The sequence below is a fragment of the Mastomys coucha genome, unplaced genomic scaffold (assembly GCF_008632895.1).
Source record: "Mastomys coucha isolate ucsf_1 unplaced genomic scaffold, UCSF_Mcou_1 pScaffold16, whole genome shotgun sequence".
Taxonomy (NCBI): domain Eukaryota; kingdom Metazoa; phylum Chordata; class Mammalia; order Rodentia; family Muridae; genus Mastomys; species Mastomys coucha.
Genome location: NW_022196898.1, coordinates 42446263 through 42463428, shown reverse-complemented (window position 1 = coordinate 42463428; position 17166 = coordinate 42446263). Strand labels below are relative to the sequence as shown.

At 43.3% G+C, this 17166-nt stretch overlaps 1 protein-coding gene across 2 annotated transcripts in view; it reads left to right on the top strand.

Moving 5' to 3' along the window:
- Tuft1 (tuftelin 1) overlaps positions 1–17166 on the top strand; it is a 44544-nt gene that overhangs the window by 11082 nt on the left and 16296 nt on the right. Inside the window, exons 2-6 of one of the 2 annotated variants that reach the window (XM_031374721.1) lie at positions 8096–8170; positions 8535–8636; positions 11998–12084; positions 12783–12872; positions 14700–14765. In XM_031374721.1, coding sequence (XP_031230581.1) covers positions 8096–8170; positions 8535–8636; positions 11998–12084; positions 12783–12872; positions 14700–14765 — 420 coding nt within the window. The remainder of the gene's footprint in view (positions 1–8095; positions 8171–8534; positions 8637–11997; positions 12085–12782; positions 12873–14699; positions 14766–17166) is intronic. The other variant, XM_031374722.1, reaches the window with a different exon arrangement.

Below are 17166 nucleotides of genomic sequence, written 5' to 3'. Positions count from 1 at the left end.
AACTCACTCTGTAGACCAGGTTGGCCTTGAACTCAGAAATCCACCTGTCTCTGCCTCCCAAGTGCTGGATGTATTCCTTCTTAAGATTGCCTTTTTTGGCTATTGGTGATCTTTTCATGATATTTCTCCACACTGTGTTAGCTTTGTCTAGTATCCCCGGCTGGGCAGTGGCAGAGCATACCTTTAATCCCTGAACTCAGGAGGAAGAGGCCAGAGGATCTTTGAGTTCCAGAACAGTCACAGTCAGGGCTACACAGAGAAACTCTGTCTTAAATAAACAAACAACACTCCCTGCCCCCACTCTCCATATTTCTTAAAAGAAGGGAATCAGAAAAATCCCTGGGTGGATAACCTGAATTCATCCAAGTGTCTTCAGAGAAGCTTCTCTACGCCTGTCACTGCTAAATAAATTGTGTTCAAGGATCTATAAAGGAAGCCAGACATGCTGGTATACTTTAATCTCAGTACTCGGGTGGCTGAGGTAGGCACATCTCTGAGAGTTTAAGGACAGTCTGGATTATATAGTAAGCTCAAGGCCAGCCAGGGTTATACAGTGAGATTGTTACCTTGAAACAAAAAATGAAAAACAAACAAAAGGTTATAAAAGAACAGTCAAGTGCTTGCAATATCATATCAGATGTGGAGTTTCTGCCTTTTTTTAAAATTAAGATTTATTTATTTAATTTATATGAATACACTGTAGTTGTCTTCAGACACACCGGAAGAGGGCATCAGATCATAACTGCAGATGGTTGTGAGCCATCATGTGGTCGCTGGGAATTGAACTCAGGACCTCTGGAAGAGCAGTCAGTGCTCTTAACCATATATATATATTACATATATATATATGTATATATACATATACACATACATACATATATACACTATGTCTTGAACATATCTATGTCTCTTTCCTACAATCCCTCCTTAACATATCCCCCCCCTTTTAAATTTATTTTATGTGTATTGGTATTTTGCCTACATGTATATCTCTGTGTGAGGGTATCAGATCCTGTGGAACTGGAATTACAGACAGGTGTGAGCTGCCGTGTGGTTGCTGGGAATTGAACCCAGGTCCTCTGGAAGAACAGCCAGTGCTCTTAACTGCTGAGCCATCTCTCCAGCCTCTTTGTCCACTTTCATACCTCCCTCAATTCATTGAGCCTAATTAGTACTGCCCGCTGCCTGGATTACTGACCAGTCTTGTTGACCCCAGCTGCAGTGAGCTCATGAGCGCAAAGGCCGTGTCATGTCCCGAAGACAGCGTTTCATGCATTCCTCCCCATCCTCTGGTGCTTATGTGCTTTTTGCTGCTTCTTACATGGTTATTTTATTTTACATTTTCAATTTTATTTTTATTTATTTATTTTTGGTTTTGAGACATGGTCTTAACTATACAGCCTGGGGTAGCCTGGAACTTGCTATGTAGACCAGGCTGGCCTTAAACTCTAAGAGATCTATTTGCTTCTACTTCCTAAGTGCTGGTTTTAAAGCTGTGCTCCAGTCTAGATAGATTGCTCCATATGACCTGGTTTTGATTCCCAGCATCCACATAGCAGCTCACAACTGTTAGCAATTACAGTTCCAGAAGATCTGACACCCTTTTTTGGCTTCCTTGGACACTGTAAATGTAAATACATGTAGACAAAATACCCATACACATTAAATAAAAAATAAAAGCCACTAAAAATAAAAATTTTTAAGTCATGTGCCGCCCTGCCCAGTCTATTCACTCAATTTTATATTTTAAAGACAGGTTCTCATGTAGCCCCGGCTGGCCTTGGACTTACTATGTAGTTGAGGATGACCTTGAATTTCTGATCTTCCTCTGTTCCTATTTCCCAGGTGCTGGGGTTGCAGATGTGCAGCATTGCAGCTGGTTTATATGGTGCTGGGGATGCAACCCAGAGCCTCATGCATGGTAGGCAAGCCTTCTACCAGCTGAGTTACATTCCTAGCTCTCAGGCTGAGTACCGAAGGCTGAGTAGGATTCTCTAAGGAGATGAGTGGGGTATAGTCGTGACTCTTCCAAGTGCCATTCCTTTCCTGCAAGGCAATGGAAACTGATCTGGGCACTGTTATGGATCATTTGATCTATCAAATGAAGGATTTTCTTTAAGGTTTGTTTATTTATTTATTTATTTATCTTTTTTGAGACAGGGTTTCTCTGTGTAGCCTTGGCTGTCCTGGAACTCACTCTGTAGACCAGTATTTTATATCATTTGTATGAGTATTTTGTCTATATGTATACATGTATATGCACCACGTATTGCATGCCCAGTGCCCATGGAGAACAGAAGAAGGCATTGGATCCCTGCCTGGAACTGACATCACAGGTGGTTGTAAGCTGCCACATGTGTGCTAAGAACATGTTCAAGCTTGCTCTTAGCCACTGAGCCATCTCTCCAGCCACAGTATTTTCTTTTAAAACCTGTGTTATTATTTGTGTGAGTGTGTGTGTGTGTGTGTGTTTAGAACAGAGGACAGCTTTGTAGAATTGTTTCTCTCTTTACACATTTCCCTGCTGAGCTATCTTGTGGCCCCAAATATGTTTTTTAAAGTGTGTGTGTGTGTGTGTGTGTGTGTGTGAGAGAGAGAGAGAGAGAGAGAGAGAGAGGGAGAGAGAGACAGAGACAGAGATAGAGAGACAGAGAATAAACTGACAACCTACATAGGAGTTGCTTTGAATAAATTCATTTATCTGCAAATAATAGAATATTAATTACCATTAAAAGTAGTTTTGGGGGCTGGTGAGATGGCTCAGTGGGGAAGGGCACTGACTGCTCTTCCAGAGGTCCTGAGTTCAGTTCCCAGCAACCACATGGTGGCTCACAACCATCTGTAATGGGATCCAATGCCCTCTTCTGGTGTGTCTGAAGAGAGCCACAATGTAATCACACACATAAAATAAATAATAATTTTTTTTTTAAAGTAGTTTTGACTGAGATAGCAGGTCACAAGTTTAAAGACAAACTGGGCCACCAAGTGAGATCCTGTCTTAAAAAAATAGATAGGATTCCCTGTAACTATTACTCCTTTGAAATTTCATACTACAGGGTGTTGACATAGACATCAATTGACTGAACCACAAGAATCTCTTCCATTGCTGCTTCAGAGTCACGTCTGCTCTCCTGCCTGCCTCCACTCTTCCATTAGCTCCCAGCAGTCTGTACTCTTCCTTCCTTCCTTCCTCCCTCCCTTCTTTCCTTCTTTCCTTTCTTTCTTTCACATTTATTTTGTGCTGAATCTATTTCTAGGCTGTTCATAAGTCTTTTTCTTCTCTGCAGTCTTCTCTTCTGGCTTAGAAATAGTTTGTTCCTTTTCAGTGAAGGGTCCCCTCCATGTGACAGGGCATCTCATATATGGATTAATATGATCATGAGTCCTGATACTGGGTGCTTTGTTCACTTGGCTATGTTCAGTGACTGGAGAATCTACAACTAAACCTTTAAGTTGAGCATTACTTCCTACATTTTTTAACCATGTGCAACAAAATTTTAGCAGTGTTTTTAGCAACCAATCCTGCCTAGCCCCACTGTTTGGCCTGTGCATATCCACTGACATTGGCAGTGTAATGTCAGAGTGGCAGACATTGCTCTAAAGCGAACCTTTCCAATACTTCAGTTTCCCATGGCCTTTGGATATGCAAACCTTGTATAGCCTGGACAGCTTCATAGTGTTCTTAAAGTGAACACAAAGATTTGAAACACTTGATTCGCATAACTTTGTAGGGATTGTATCAATATTTGTTTCTTTTTATTGCTGAATAGTGTTCTAATATAATGGACTTACAAATTTAATAGTTCACAGGGCTAGAGAGATGACTCACCTGCCAGAGTGAAAGAGTTAAACTTGAGACTTGTGCAGGCTAATGAGAAAATTGCAGGTTTGAGAAAAACACAGTGGACCAAGGTCGAATATGTCCAAATAAGCCTGGGCAAAAATAAGCAAGCTGTTAAGACATTCTGGGAACTAGCAGGCTGGGAAGATGTAGAGGAGAAAGCATTCAAGGACATGTCCGGGTGGGCCCAAGCATGCAAGGACATGTCTGGGCAAAGGACCCAACTGAGTAGTGGGCCATCTGGTCCTCTTAGATATGGTTTAAGGTCTGTTGACTCAGATTAACACTAACCTTAGGAATTTTCCACTCTGTTTTGCATGTAATATAGTTGATATTTAAACTAGCCAATCATGTATAGCCACACTGATTCCTTTGTTCCCCCAGACCTTTTTCCTATATAAACCCCTAACCCCTGAGCCTCTTGGTCGATTCCTTGTCTCCTGCGTGAGATTAGGATTAGGGGTTGAACCGGAACTCCGAAATTAAACTGCCTCATGTGTTTTCATCAAGATGGTCTCTCGTGATTCCTTGGGTGCGCATCCTCCCGAGACTTGAGTGGGGGTCTCCCTACAGGGGTCTTTCAAGAGCACTGCTCTTCCAGAGGACCTGGGTTTGACACCCAACACTACCCAATGGTAGTGATCTATTCTGGCTTCCTCAGTCATCATGTATGCATGTGGTAAACATAGGGGCAGGCAGAACACCATACATATAACATCAAGTGAATGCACTGTCATCTGCTCTCTGGGTGGGATTGTATAGAATTGGCACTACTTCCTGAACAGCCGTGAGCTGATAGAGTGGAGAGAACTCCTCAGGCCTGGTGAGTTCTGCTGTGAGAATTCCAATTATAACCTCATGTTCTCAGGAGCTGTAGTCTCACATTATTCATTTTGGATTGGGTGGCTCATAGTGGTAGAGGTGTTTTTTGTTTTTGTTGTTGTTGTTGTTTTGTTGTTGTTGTTGTTTTGGTTTTGGTTTTTCAAGTCAGGGTTTCTCTGTATAGCCCTGGCTGTCCTAGAACTCACTCTGTAGACCAGGCTGACCTCGAGCTCAGAAATCCACCTGCCTCTGCCTCCCTAGTGCTGGGATTAAAGGTGTGCGTCACTACTGCCCAGCTAGTGGTAGAGGTCTTAATTTGTTGTTTTCTCTCTCATTTTTAAGAATGGTTCATTTAATCTAAATGATCAAATTTATTGTTCTTAGTATTATTTTATTCTTTTGATAGGTACAGGGATTTTTAGAAATATTTGTTTCATTTTCTTTCAGGTGGGGGATGGCTTTGAAACAAGATTTTACTGTGTAGCCCAGGTTCAATCCTCCTGCCTCTACTACTCAGGTGCAAGGATTACAGGTGTCTTTCACCATGCCAGGTTTTATGTAATGCTGAGAACTGAACCTGGGACTTCATCCATGCTTGTTAAGCATTCTACCAAGTGAGCTACATCTCTGGTACATAAATACTGTGGTGGTGGTGGTGGTGTTTTCAAGACAAGGTTTCTCTGTGTAGCCTTGGCTGTCCTGTAATTGTGGAACAAACTGACCTCCAATTCTCCTGCCTCTGCATCCTGAACTCTTTGACTAAAGGCGTGTGCCACCATTTAATCTAGACAATTTCTCATTGTTATCCTTTCCCAGGTGCTCTAGATTGTGTCAAGCTGACAATTAAAACTAGCCATTACAGTTTACAAGTTTGCCTTTCTCTTTATTAACTGGTAAGACTGATGTGTATCAAAGAATTGTCTTAATTCTCTTGACTGTGACTGGTGGTGTGTGCCTTTAATTCCAGCACAAAGACAGGCAACTCTCTGTGAGTTCAAGGCCAGCCTGGTCTGTACAAAAAGTCCTAGGCTACATAATAAGAACTTGTCTCAAAAGGCGAGCGTTACCATACCTGATATACCATGTTTTTCTAAAGGACAGATAAAATTGTAAGTATGTGAATAGTGTGAAATGATAATCAGCTAATCATATGCTAATGCTAATCAGCATATGTGCTGCCTCACACAGTTATCGATGTTGGTGAGAATGTGTCATGTGTGACAACCTGTGGCAGGGAGGCTGGAGAGACGCTGGAGTTTAAGAGGACCTGCTGCTCTTGCAGAGGACCTGGGTTTGGTTTCCAGCACCCACATGGTGACTCACAACTTCAATTCCAGGTGATTTGATGCCCTCTTCTGGCCTCCAAGGGCACTGCACACAGATGGTGCACATGCACATGTGCAAGAAAAGCACTCACTCATACACATAAAAGTAAAAAAAAAAAAAAAAAAAAAAAAAAAAAAAAAAACACTTTAAAAACAAAACAAACAACAAACAAAAACTACCTCCTGGAGCCAGGGAGGTATGCTTGCCATGCAAGCACAAGAACCTGAGTTTGATTCTTGAAGACAGTACATGCCCGCAATCACAGTGCTAGAGTCTGGGGACAGGACAGGAGGATTCGGAGGCGCTTTGCTGGCTTTCCAACCTAGCCAAATTGGTGAGCTCCAGGTTCACTGAGTTACCTTTGTCTCAAAAAATAAGGGGGACTCAGGCAGATCTCTGTGACTTCAAGGACAGCCTACTCTAACTAGTGAGTTTCAGGACAGCTAGGGCTACATAGTGAGACTGGGCCAAATAAAAATGGGATGGGCAGCAGTTGAGGAAATTACCTGACATTGACCTTAAGCTTTCAGATGCACACACACACACACACACACACACACACACATTGACCTTAAGCTTTCAGATGCACACACACACACACACACACACACACACACACACACGCACGCACTCACTCTATAATCTACTCTGTTAATCGTTTTTTTAAATGTATTTGTGGAGGAGAGGAGAGTGTGTTCATGCGTGGAGGTCAGAGGACAGTTTGTAGGAACTGGTTCTCTCCTTTTACCATGGAGATCACAGGGATTGGGTTAGGTCACCATGCTTGGTGACAAGAGCCTTTACATGCTGATCAATCTTACTGGGCCTGCCAATCTGTTTCTTTCTTTTTAAAATATCTTTTATTTTTATTTATTTATTTTGAGGCAGGATCTCACTCCAGCTAGCTTTGTGGCCTGGAATTTGCTATGTAGACCCATCTGACCTCAAATTCAGATCTACCTGCTTGTGCCTCCCGACACTAGCTCAAGGACACTTTCATTCCTAGATGCCCAGCATACCCATCTTCTGAGGTTTGGGGTGCAGTCAAATGGTAGAGTGCTAACATAGACAAGCAGTCTGGGTTCCATCTCCCCCTCCCACCCTCTTGCTGCCATGTCTGACACTCACGCTGTCACACTTTGACCGTTCAAGCCCTTATTTTTTTCCCCATTGGAACTGAGGCTCAAAATTTCTAAGTCCCTCATGTATCCTAAATCCCTAGCTGCCTACTTTTCTCTCACGTTTGTTTTCCTCCCTGAGGTTTTAGTTGTCCCCACAGGTGTTTAATCTACTGTGAATTAGGAAAGAAACTCTCCTTCATCCTGTGAAATGAGATGATCTCAGAATCATACCTGTTATCCTGCCTTCTGTAATCTGGACAACTTCTGTATGGCTAATAGAGACTCAGTTGGAGTCAGCCTTTTGTCCTTTTGTTTCTGTGTTTGCTGTTTGCTTGTTTTGTTTTTTGGACATGTCTCACTTGTGTTACTCTAGGCTAACCTTGAATCGATGATCTTCCTACTTCAGCCTGTCAAATGCTGAAATCATAGGGATGGGTGCGTGTGTGTCCATTCCCAACTTGGGATTTAAGTACATTATTGTTTGGTTCTAGGAGTTATCCTGGGTTTCAAAAACTTTCTGGCTGGTTGTCAGGAGTAGAAATTCTGGTGTCAAGAGCCAAGTACATTAGTGTACACCTTGTAGTCTCAGCACCGGCAAAGCAGGGACAAGAAAATTAGCAGTTCAGGGCTATCTTGGGCAACATGAGACTCAGGCTCCAAACAAAAAACTACTGGCTTGGAGATGACAGTCCAGTCTGAGGAAAAGTAATCTATGCCCTATGTTCCTGTGATCTGAGAATCAAGATATGTCCCAAGATCCACATGGAGCCACATGGAGCCTGTATAGTCATTCAGGTGTGTGGACAGAGGCCTTTGAGAGACCTATCAGTACCCAGGGTGACTTGATATTGGACAAGCTGAGAACACTTCTCTGAGACTGTCTTTGACTAGGGATAGACAGGCCTGCTGAAGAGAACACTTTGGCTGGCTGTTCTTGGGGGCTTGAAAGGTAAGGGGTCACTGTTGCTGTTGTTGTCATTACTAGGGCAGCGTGGACATTCTCAGGCTGACTCTCCAGAGTGAACTGACAGGAGATGAACTTGAGCACATAGCCCAGAAGGTATCAAGGTGTCTGTTGGGGGCAAGGCCTCCTCTCAGCCAGTTCTTTCTTGCTGCTGATCCCTCACCCTTAGTGTTGCCTTGGAACCACCTCTGTTGATGCAAGCCCAAGAGCATCTTCTTTCAGACACACCCAGCTGGCTCAGCTTCCTGCTTTGGGAAGTGGGAGACGCCCCCACTAAAATGAAAGCTAACCCAAGTTTTCTACTAACGTTCCATGTCCGGTGTCCTTGTTGCTGTGTGGCTGCTCTTGGAGGGGAAAAAAATCAGACTGAAGCTTCTTGTAGGTCTCACGGTGTGGGTAAGGGCAAGAGGTCCCTGCTGCTGTGTGGTTTCTGAGTCACTTCTTTCTGTCTCTCTGGCAGGCGGGCAGGAAGACCTATGCCATGGTGTCTGGCCACGCCTCAGGTCATTCTCTGGCTTCAGAACTGGTGGAGTCCCATGATGGCCATGAAGAGATCATTAAGGTGAGCTCAGTCCACTTTCCTTTTTTTTTCTGCTTTACCCCGCAGGTACACAAAGGGAGCTGCTGATTGACAGAGACCTTGTAGATGGGGAAAAATTGTGTGTGTGTGTGTGTGTGTGTGTGTGCGCGCGCGCGCGCGCGCGTGCGCGTGCTCATCTTCAGGGATTTTAACACCCAAAGTCCAGAGCCTGTAGTGATTGACTTTGGCTGAACCTGGCCCTAGGCATGGAGATGAACAGTTTTTCTTCTTCTTGAAAAATAACTTTAGAGTAGGCTGGAAAGATAGCTCAGTGGTTAAGTGCTTACTGCCCTTGCAGAGGACCTGAGTTGGGTTTCTAACACCCATGTCAAGTGACTCAGAACTGCCTGTAACTTCAGCACCAAGTAGGGCAGAAATCTGATGCCCTCTTCTGGCCTCCCTAGGCAACTGCACTCATGTGCACAGTCTCCTACACAGACATAAGTATATATACATAATTAAAAATTTTAAAAATAGGGCTGGAGAGATGGCTCAGTAGATAAGATCACTGACTGCTCTTCCAAAGGACCGGAGTTCAAATCCCAGCAACCACATGGTGGCTCACAACCATCCGTAATGAGATCCGACGCCCTCTTCTGGAGTGTCTAAAGAGAACTATGGTGTACTTGCATATAATAAATAAATAAATCTTTTTAAAAAAATTTAAAAAAAATATGTGGATAGAGAAATGGCTTTGAAGCTACTCTTCCAAAGGACCTGGTTCAATTCCCAGAACCTACATGGTAACTCACAACTGTATGTAACTTCAGTTCCAGGGGACCTGATGCCCTCTCTGGCCTCATAGGGCACCTGACACATATGGTAGTGTACAGACATACATGCTGGAAAAACATATGCATATAAATAAAAAATAATTTTTTAATTAAAAACAACTTTAGAATATAATATATAGTTAGATAATTTACATATGACACAGTGAACTCAGTTAAAATAGTCAATCTGGTTTGTAGTGTAGCCATAGAGTTCAAACATCACCACTTTAAATTCCAAGGGTTTTGGTTTGGTTTGGTTTGGTTTGGTTTGGTTTTTGCTTTGTTTTTAATTAAAGACTGGGTCTGTGTGGTCCAGTTTTGCCTCAGATTCTCAGTATTCATTCTGCCTTAGCCTCCTAAGTCCTGGAACTTCAGACATATACCACCAGGCCCGGCTTCAGTTCAGAAACATCTCCAGTTATTTCTCCAGCTCTGGATGCAACTTAATATCTTTATGGACTTGCCTATTTTGGATTCTTCTATATATGGAATCAATAACATGTGACCTATTTTCTTCAGTTTGTTTCCTTCTTAAAAATGTCTATTTTTAATTAATATGTAATTGTATGTATTAATGGGACTCAGTGTGACTTTTTCATGCATGTACTTAGCATATTTTCATGCTTGTATCAGTAATTCTTCTAATCTGCTTATTAGTCCATATGACAGTGCCATCCTGATTAGTGATTACTGTAATTTTGTAGCTGATTTTGAAATTGTCCTTTAAGGTTTTTTGGTTGATGCTCAAGGTTCCTAACATTCCTCTGTGAACTTTAAGCTCAGTTTACCAGTTTTTGCAAAGAAGCCAGCTCAAGGAGATGGAGAGACGGCTCAGTGGTTAAGAGAACTGCTTGGTCTTGCAGGGGACTAGGGTTCGGTTCCCTGTAACCATGGTAGCTCACGACTGTTTGAAACTCCAGTTCCAGAGGAGCCAACCCCTTCTTCTGACTTCATAGGCATGTGGTGCATATACATATATGCAGACAAAACATTTATACACATAAAATAAGTAAATCTCTTTTTAAAAGGAGCCAGCTAGAGTTCTAAGTAAGGTCTGACATAGGCTAGGCTATTTTGGAACTTGCTATGTAAGGTTGGCCTCAACTCTTGATTCTCCAGCCTCTACCCCCCAAGTGCTGGGTTTAAAGACATGTGCCACCATACCCAGCTTTGGAATCTATTATTATTTTTAAGATAGAATTACACTTTGTAGTTCAGGCTAGCCTAGAACTCCTGCCTCAACTTCCCAAGTGATAGGATTGTAAGTGTGAGCCCCAAGCCAGGCAGTGGTGGCACATGCCTTTAATCCCAGCACTTGGGAGGCAGAGGCAGGCGAATTTCTGAGTTCAAGGCCAGCCTGGACTACAGAATGAGTTCCAGGACATCCAGGGCTACACAGAGAAACCCTGTCTACAAACAAACAAAAAACCCAAAACAAACAAACAAACAAAAAGTGAGAGCCCTACACCCAGCTATAAATGGAATTTTATTTATTATTGTATGTATTTATTTGTGTGAGTGTCAGTGTGAGTATATGTGGATGTATGTACTTTTGTAACTGCGCACATATGCAAATGCCAGAAGAGGCCATTGGGTGTCCCTGTCTGCCTTCTCTTTTGAGGCAGGGGTCTCTCCCTAAACCTGAGGCCTATGCATTCTCAACTAAACTGGAAGCCAGAACCCTGGTGACCTTCCTGTCTGTGCCCAGCTTGGAGCTGGAGTCACAGGTACTTGGGGGAAGCCAGCTTGTCACCTTGGTGCTAGAATCTGAACTCCAGTCTTCATGGTTTCAGAGCCGTGCTCTTAACCATTGAGTCACCATCTCTCCATCTCCTGTAAACGAGATGGCATCTTTGGATTGCTAATTGCTAGAATAGACAGCCAGTTGTACACTGAGGTCGTTAGTGTCCCTCAGCCTTGCTGCTCTAGAGTTGTCACCCGTGGGATGTCTTAGGTTGTTCTCCCTGCAAGGTTATGCCATCTACAAATAGGAATTACTTACTTCTTCCTCCCAAACTGAATGCCGTCAATTACTTTAGTTACTTTCCTTACTCAAAGTAATTACATGCCTCTTGAGTAGGACAGTGCTATCCCATAATCTAGCAGGGTAACCATTATAAACATCTTGCTGTGTGCCCTCCTAGAAAGACGTGTGTACTTTTTTAAAAAGAAAATCCAATTGTGTTAGTATACTCGGCTCTGTCATCTCCTCCCACACTTACGACACATTGTAACATCTTCTGTGTCTGTATCTGGCATTTTACTGGCTGCATAATATTCCATTAAAGACTTACAGTCAGAAATGTCTCCTCGACTGGAAAATGCTGAAGTATGCTGAGCAGAGCATGAAGTCCCTCCCTCAGTTTCCCTCAGTTGGTGGCAGTGCTTGTCTTGCCTGAGTGAAGCTTTTGGTCCCCAGCACTGCTCCACAGAGTAGTAGGAACACATTTTTAACTCTGCTAAGCTGGATCACCAGGGATCACCTGGTAAACTGGTGGGAACAGTGTGTTCCTTCCTCCTGGGTATGGGGCTATGTGTTTCTTAACTAAACAGTCTCATCCTTACTGCAGGTGTACTTGAAAGGGAGGTCTGGGGACAAGATGATCCACGAGAAGAACATCGACCAGCTCAAGAGTGAGGTCCAGTACATCCAGGAGGTGTGGACCCCTTTCCTCGGAGGGAACCCCTAGATCCCCTAAACCTTAGATTGTTTTGGGGCTACCTGCTTTTACGGGGGTTCTGATGTTTTTCCTTTCTGTTCCTTTTATGTCACTAATGTGCCCCCATGCCCACCTGTGTGTCAAGTTGTATTTATTTATGTATTTCTATTTGTTACTTGGTTATTTTGAGACAAGATCTCTCTGTGGAGCCATGGCTGTCCTGGGACTCTATGCAGACTGGGTTGGCCTTGAATTCATAGAGATCTGACTGCCTCTGTCAAAAAACATTTTTGACCTTTTCAATCTCATCTATTAATCAACAAATAATTAAGTATCCTGTATCTGCCTAGCCAACTCTATGATCTGTTTGGTCTTAATCCTACAGTCTTTACTCACCCCTGCCTGGCTTACACTTCTCCTTAGCACTTGCCACTGGATTCTATACTACACGTCTTATTTGTCTTTTGTGTCATGTGTCTTCTCAACTGGAGTGTCAGCACTGCCAGAGGAGGGGATTGATTTATCTGGTTTGTACAAGACAGGTTGAGTTGTCACCCCCGTTGAACACAGTTCCTCTGTCTGCAGCCACTGTGTAGAACCATGCCAACCTGAGAATACTATAGGTTGGGGAAGTGACCTGAAGATTGTTGACTTTCCCTGCCCTGAATCTCAAGTGTCTGGCTTTCTTCCTCCAGGCCAGGAACTGCCTGCAGAAGCTTCGGGAGGACATAAGTAGCAAGCTTGACAGGAGCCCAGGAGACCCTCTGCATCAGCAGGAGATACAGGTACTTTTGGAATGGTGCTGACTCCGAATGTGGTCAGGAAGGGAGAGTGTATCAGGGATCTGTCTGGTTCCCTGAGAATCATCAGAGATGGCGTTCCCAGCACTTAGTCATAGACAATCAGCTATGGGTCCAAACTCCTTGTAAGTTGATCTTGCTGAACTTGAGTGAAATGGAAGTTGTTTTTTTTTTTTTAATAAAGATGTTTGCTTGTGTGTTTACTTCATTTCTTCCCCCTCCTTCCCTCCCCCTCCCTCTCTCTCTCTCTTCCCCCTTCTCCCCCCTCCACTGAGATAAGGTCTTTCTGTGTAGCCCTAGCTATCCTAGAACTTACTATGTGGCTTATAACTCACAGAGATCTGCCTGCCTCTGCCTCTCAAGTGCTGGGATTAAAGACGTCCACCCCCATACCCAGCTAACATTCATTATTTTTATTTTATGTGTACGAAGTGTTTTCCTGCCTGTGTTTATGTACCATGCATGTGCCCAGTGTCCCAGGAGGCCAAAACAGTGTTAGATCTCTGGAACTGACGTCAGAGATGGTTATGAGCTGCCGGATGGGTGCTAGGAACCAAAGTCAGGTCCTCTGCAAGTGCTGCCACCTCTTGAGTCCGGAAGTGGAAGTCTTGATCCAGTCCTGTCTCAGTCCTGGGCTGGGAAACTCCTTAGGGGCTCACCATTCTGCCCCTGTGTCCTTAGCTTGGCCTAGGATGTAGGAGGTGGAAGCATCAACAATGTAGGAGCAGACCCTGTATGAATCTTCTCTGAGAGGGTTGTGTGGAATCCAGCATTTCCAAAGTTCCAGGAGAGGAATGCTCTCAGCATGGAATGTCTTCTCGACCTATCGCTTGGGCTCCTGAGATCAGACTTCTGTCTCCTTTGTTTGCCTTTTGGTTTGAGTCAGGTGGTCTTTCTCCAGAAGCCCCCTTCCCTGTTCTGAAGGGAACAGTGGCCTAGTAGCTGGTGCCAGATGAGCTCCATGAGCTCCTTGTTGTCTTGCCTGGGTTTCATGTTGTGGTCGTCTCCACATTTATTTTGCTTTAGCTGAAGTTGCCCTATAGAGGCCAGTTGTCACACCTGTCTGGTGGGAGGCACCAGAACATTCCATGGACAGTCAGAGTCAGGCCACAGAGCCCAGGCCTCTTGTTGGCACAAATAGCAGTCATCACGTGGTGAAGGGTCTGGCATTGGATTAGATAGAATTGTAGCAAAAGCTTCCTTTCTTGATTTATGCTTGGTCAAAACCTGTGAAGATCCTCACTGCAAAGAGAGCGCCGTGTTTATGGCGGGTGGCGGCTTGTACTCCTGGGAGGAATGTGTCTCACATTTTCCAGTCCACTACAAGCTTTAGCCTGCATCCACCCCACAGGTTATGGCTCCCTCAAGGCCGTTTCCAACCCTCTACTTTCTGTTGTCTCGAGGAGCGGTGGAAATCTGTCTCCCTTCCTTGCTCCTTTTTTCTTTTGTCTCCATTCCTCCCTTTTCCTGCTTCCTACTTCCTTCCCTCCTTTCCCTCCTCTCTCTTTCCCTATAAGATTAAAAAGTGTTCTCACCTTTATTTTGCATGTGAGCGAGCACACATGTAAATGTGTATGTGCATGCACTTGTGCCACAACACACCTGTGGATGTGAGGGACAACTTGTGGGAGTCAAGTTTTCTCCTCTGCCAGGTGGGTTCTGGGGATTGAACTCAGATTGTCGGATTTGGAGGCAAGTGCCTCTGAGCCATCTCCCTCATTTGTACGATTTGATCTTAGAAATATAATGCTTCAAAATTCTTTGCTTCGTTAAGTTGTTTCTAACTCCTGATTTTATTTTTTCTTTAAACAGGTGGTACTAGAAAAGCCAAATGGCTTTAGTCAGAGTCCCATGACTCTCTACAGTAGCCCATCTGAGGTAAGTTACAGGGAAGAGACCTGGCCACCCCACCTCGTACTTAGTAAACAACAAAGACAAAAAAGGCAAAAATACCCTAAGCTAACTGCTTAGAAGCAACTACTGTTGGTAGGTGGATCTTCATTCAGCAGTGTCTCTGATTGGCTGCACCTTGGATGAGCTCTACGAGCGTTAAAGGAGTTGATGCCTTGGTCCCCTCCCAGCAGACAAAGAATAACGGTTCTGAGGTGTGAACTGAGCATGAGAACGAGTGTTTCAGACAGTTGTGAACCATCATGTACATGCAGGGAGCTGAACTTGGATCCTCTGGGGTGGGCTGGGGTGGGGGCGGGGAGGCAGGAAGAACTCTTTAACTGCTAAGCCATCGCTGTAGCCCAGCGTCAGGATTTTTTGAAAGCCCTTTAAATGATTTTAATATTTACCCAAAGCCTAGCACCATTGTTTTCTATGCACAGATACTTATTTAAATACTATGCTTCTTAAAATGTTTTTAAATGTTAACAAATTCAGATAAATTGAAATCATGTAACTTTTCTCATTATAATGCAATAAAACTTAAAAAAATACTATGCTTATCAAACACACCATATGTGCATGCGTGATTGAGGGTCATGCTAAGCACAGTTTTGTTTACTTTCCCTCTTGTATGCTCTGCAAGCATTTTTACTCCTGAGGCACATCCCCAGATGCCCAGTTTTTTATTTAAGTCTATTTTATTTCATTTCGTTTTGTTTTGTTTAATTTAATTTAATTTAATTTTATAGACAGAGTCTCTCTATGTAGTGCTGGCTGTCCTGGAACTCTCTCTGTAGACCATGCTATCCTGGAACTAACAAGAAGAGATCCTTCTTTCTCTTCTTTCAGAGTGCTGGAACTAAAGGTGTATACCACCCAGCCCAACTTTATTTAAGTTTTACCTCATGTTGCCTCCTAGAGCTTCAATCCATGGGAAATCTAACAGTTTTATTCTCTGCGTCAGTGGCAGCAGCGACTTGTAAACAGCCGGAGGACTGCCACTGAGGAGGGAGAGCCAGATTCCTGACTGTAAGCAGAATAACTCCAGGACTGGTCAAAGTGAAGGAAAGATGTGGATGGTACACATTTCAGACTTAAGTGTGGGGCTTAGGAAAAGCGAGCGGCTTAGGAGAAAGACAGTATCCGTGGAAGGACAGGCTTCCCTAGACAACCTAGTCAACCTAGGTGTCTTTACAGTGGCAGCTGGTGATCTTGTGGCTTTCTAAATTACATTGTTCAAAGGACGTAATTTACAACATGTTTTGAAGACTAAGCAAAACTTTCTTTTAAAATTAAGTAAAAGCACACGAGGTAGTTTATTTCTTGTCTTAAAGAATTTCTTTTTATAAATGAAATTGTCAGGTAGTTTAAAACACTGATTTTTTTACACCTATTTATTGTGTGTGTGCACTCAAATGTGTGTGCATGTATGTATGCATGAGTATTTGAATGCTCCCACACGTGTGTGAAGGTCAGAAGACAGCTTAAGGGAAAGGGTTCCCTCCTACCACATGAGTTCCAGGCATTAAGTGCCGTGAGACTTGGTTACAAACCTCTTTATCCACCCTATCACCCTGGTTTTCTGAGGTATGTTGTCTGGGTGTTTGGGATGAGAGAGGAGCAATACTCTGGTCACATTTACAAGCATTTGGCCCAACGTAAGCTGAGATCACTTGTTACTTTTCGTGTCCTGTTTAACTGCCTCTTAGGAAAGCGAGCTGTCTCTGTCTGTAAGCGCTCTTGACTTGATCAGCGCTGTTTACCGGTTATCTCCCAGCTGCATTCCAGAACGAGGGGTTTCCTTCTCTCCCAGGGCCCTCAGTATTCCTGCCTCTCTGCCCTGTCTCACTGCCGAGAGAAGAGGTTATGCTTTGATGAAGTCCACGCAGATACTTAGTTACGACTTTGAGATTGCACCTCATAGCCATCTCTTTGCCTTCTGTTTCTTTGGTGGGTGGCTTTTGCTTGTTTGTTTTTGTTTTGTTTTTAAGAGGTTCTGTTTGCTTGGTGCAGAGGACTGTCATTGTGGCCTTTACCACTAAACTACACACCCAGCCCCAAGGCCAATTTTTTGGGGTTGGGTGTTTTGGGCCTTCTTGGATAGAACTGAATCACACCTATTCATTAGTCACAGTGCGTCATGGTTCATCAAGGCCTCTTACTGGTCAGACTGTTTCTTCTTCTTCCACTAACTATAAAATACTTAGTATATATAACTTTAAATAGGACTGTAAAGTGTTTTCACTTTATAGGGTGGACTTATATGTTTCTTTCCTTATTTTTTAAAAATTATTTAAATTTAAAAATTTTTAAAAATTATTTTTTAAAAATAATTCCTTCTCAAAATACTTTTTTTTGTTGTTTTTTTTTTTTTTTTTTTTTTTTT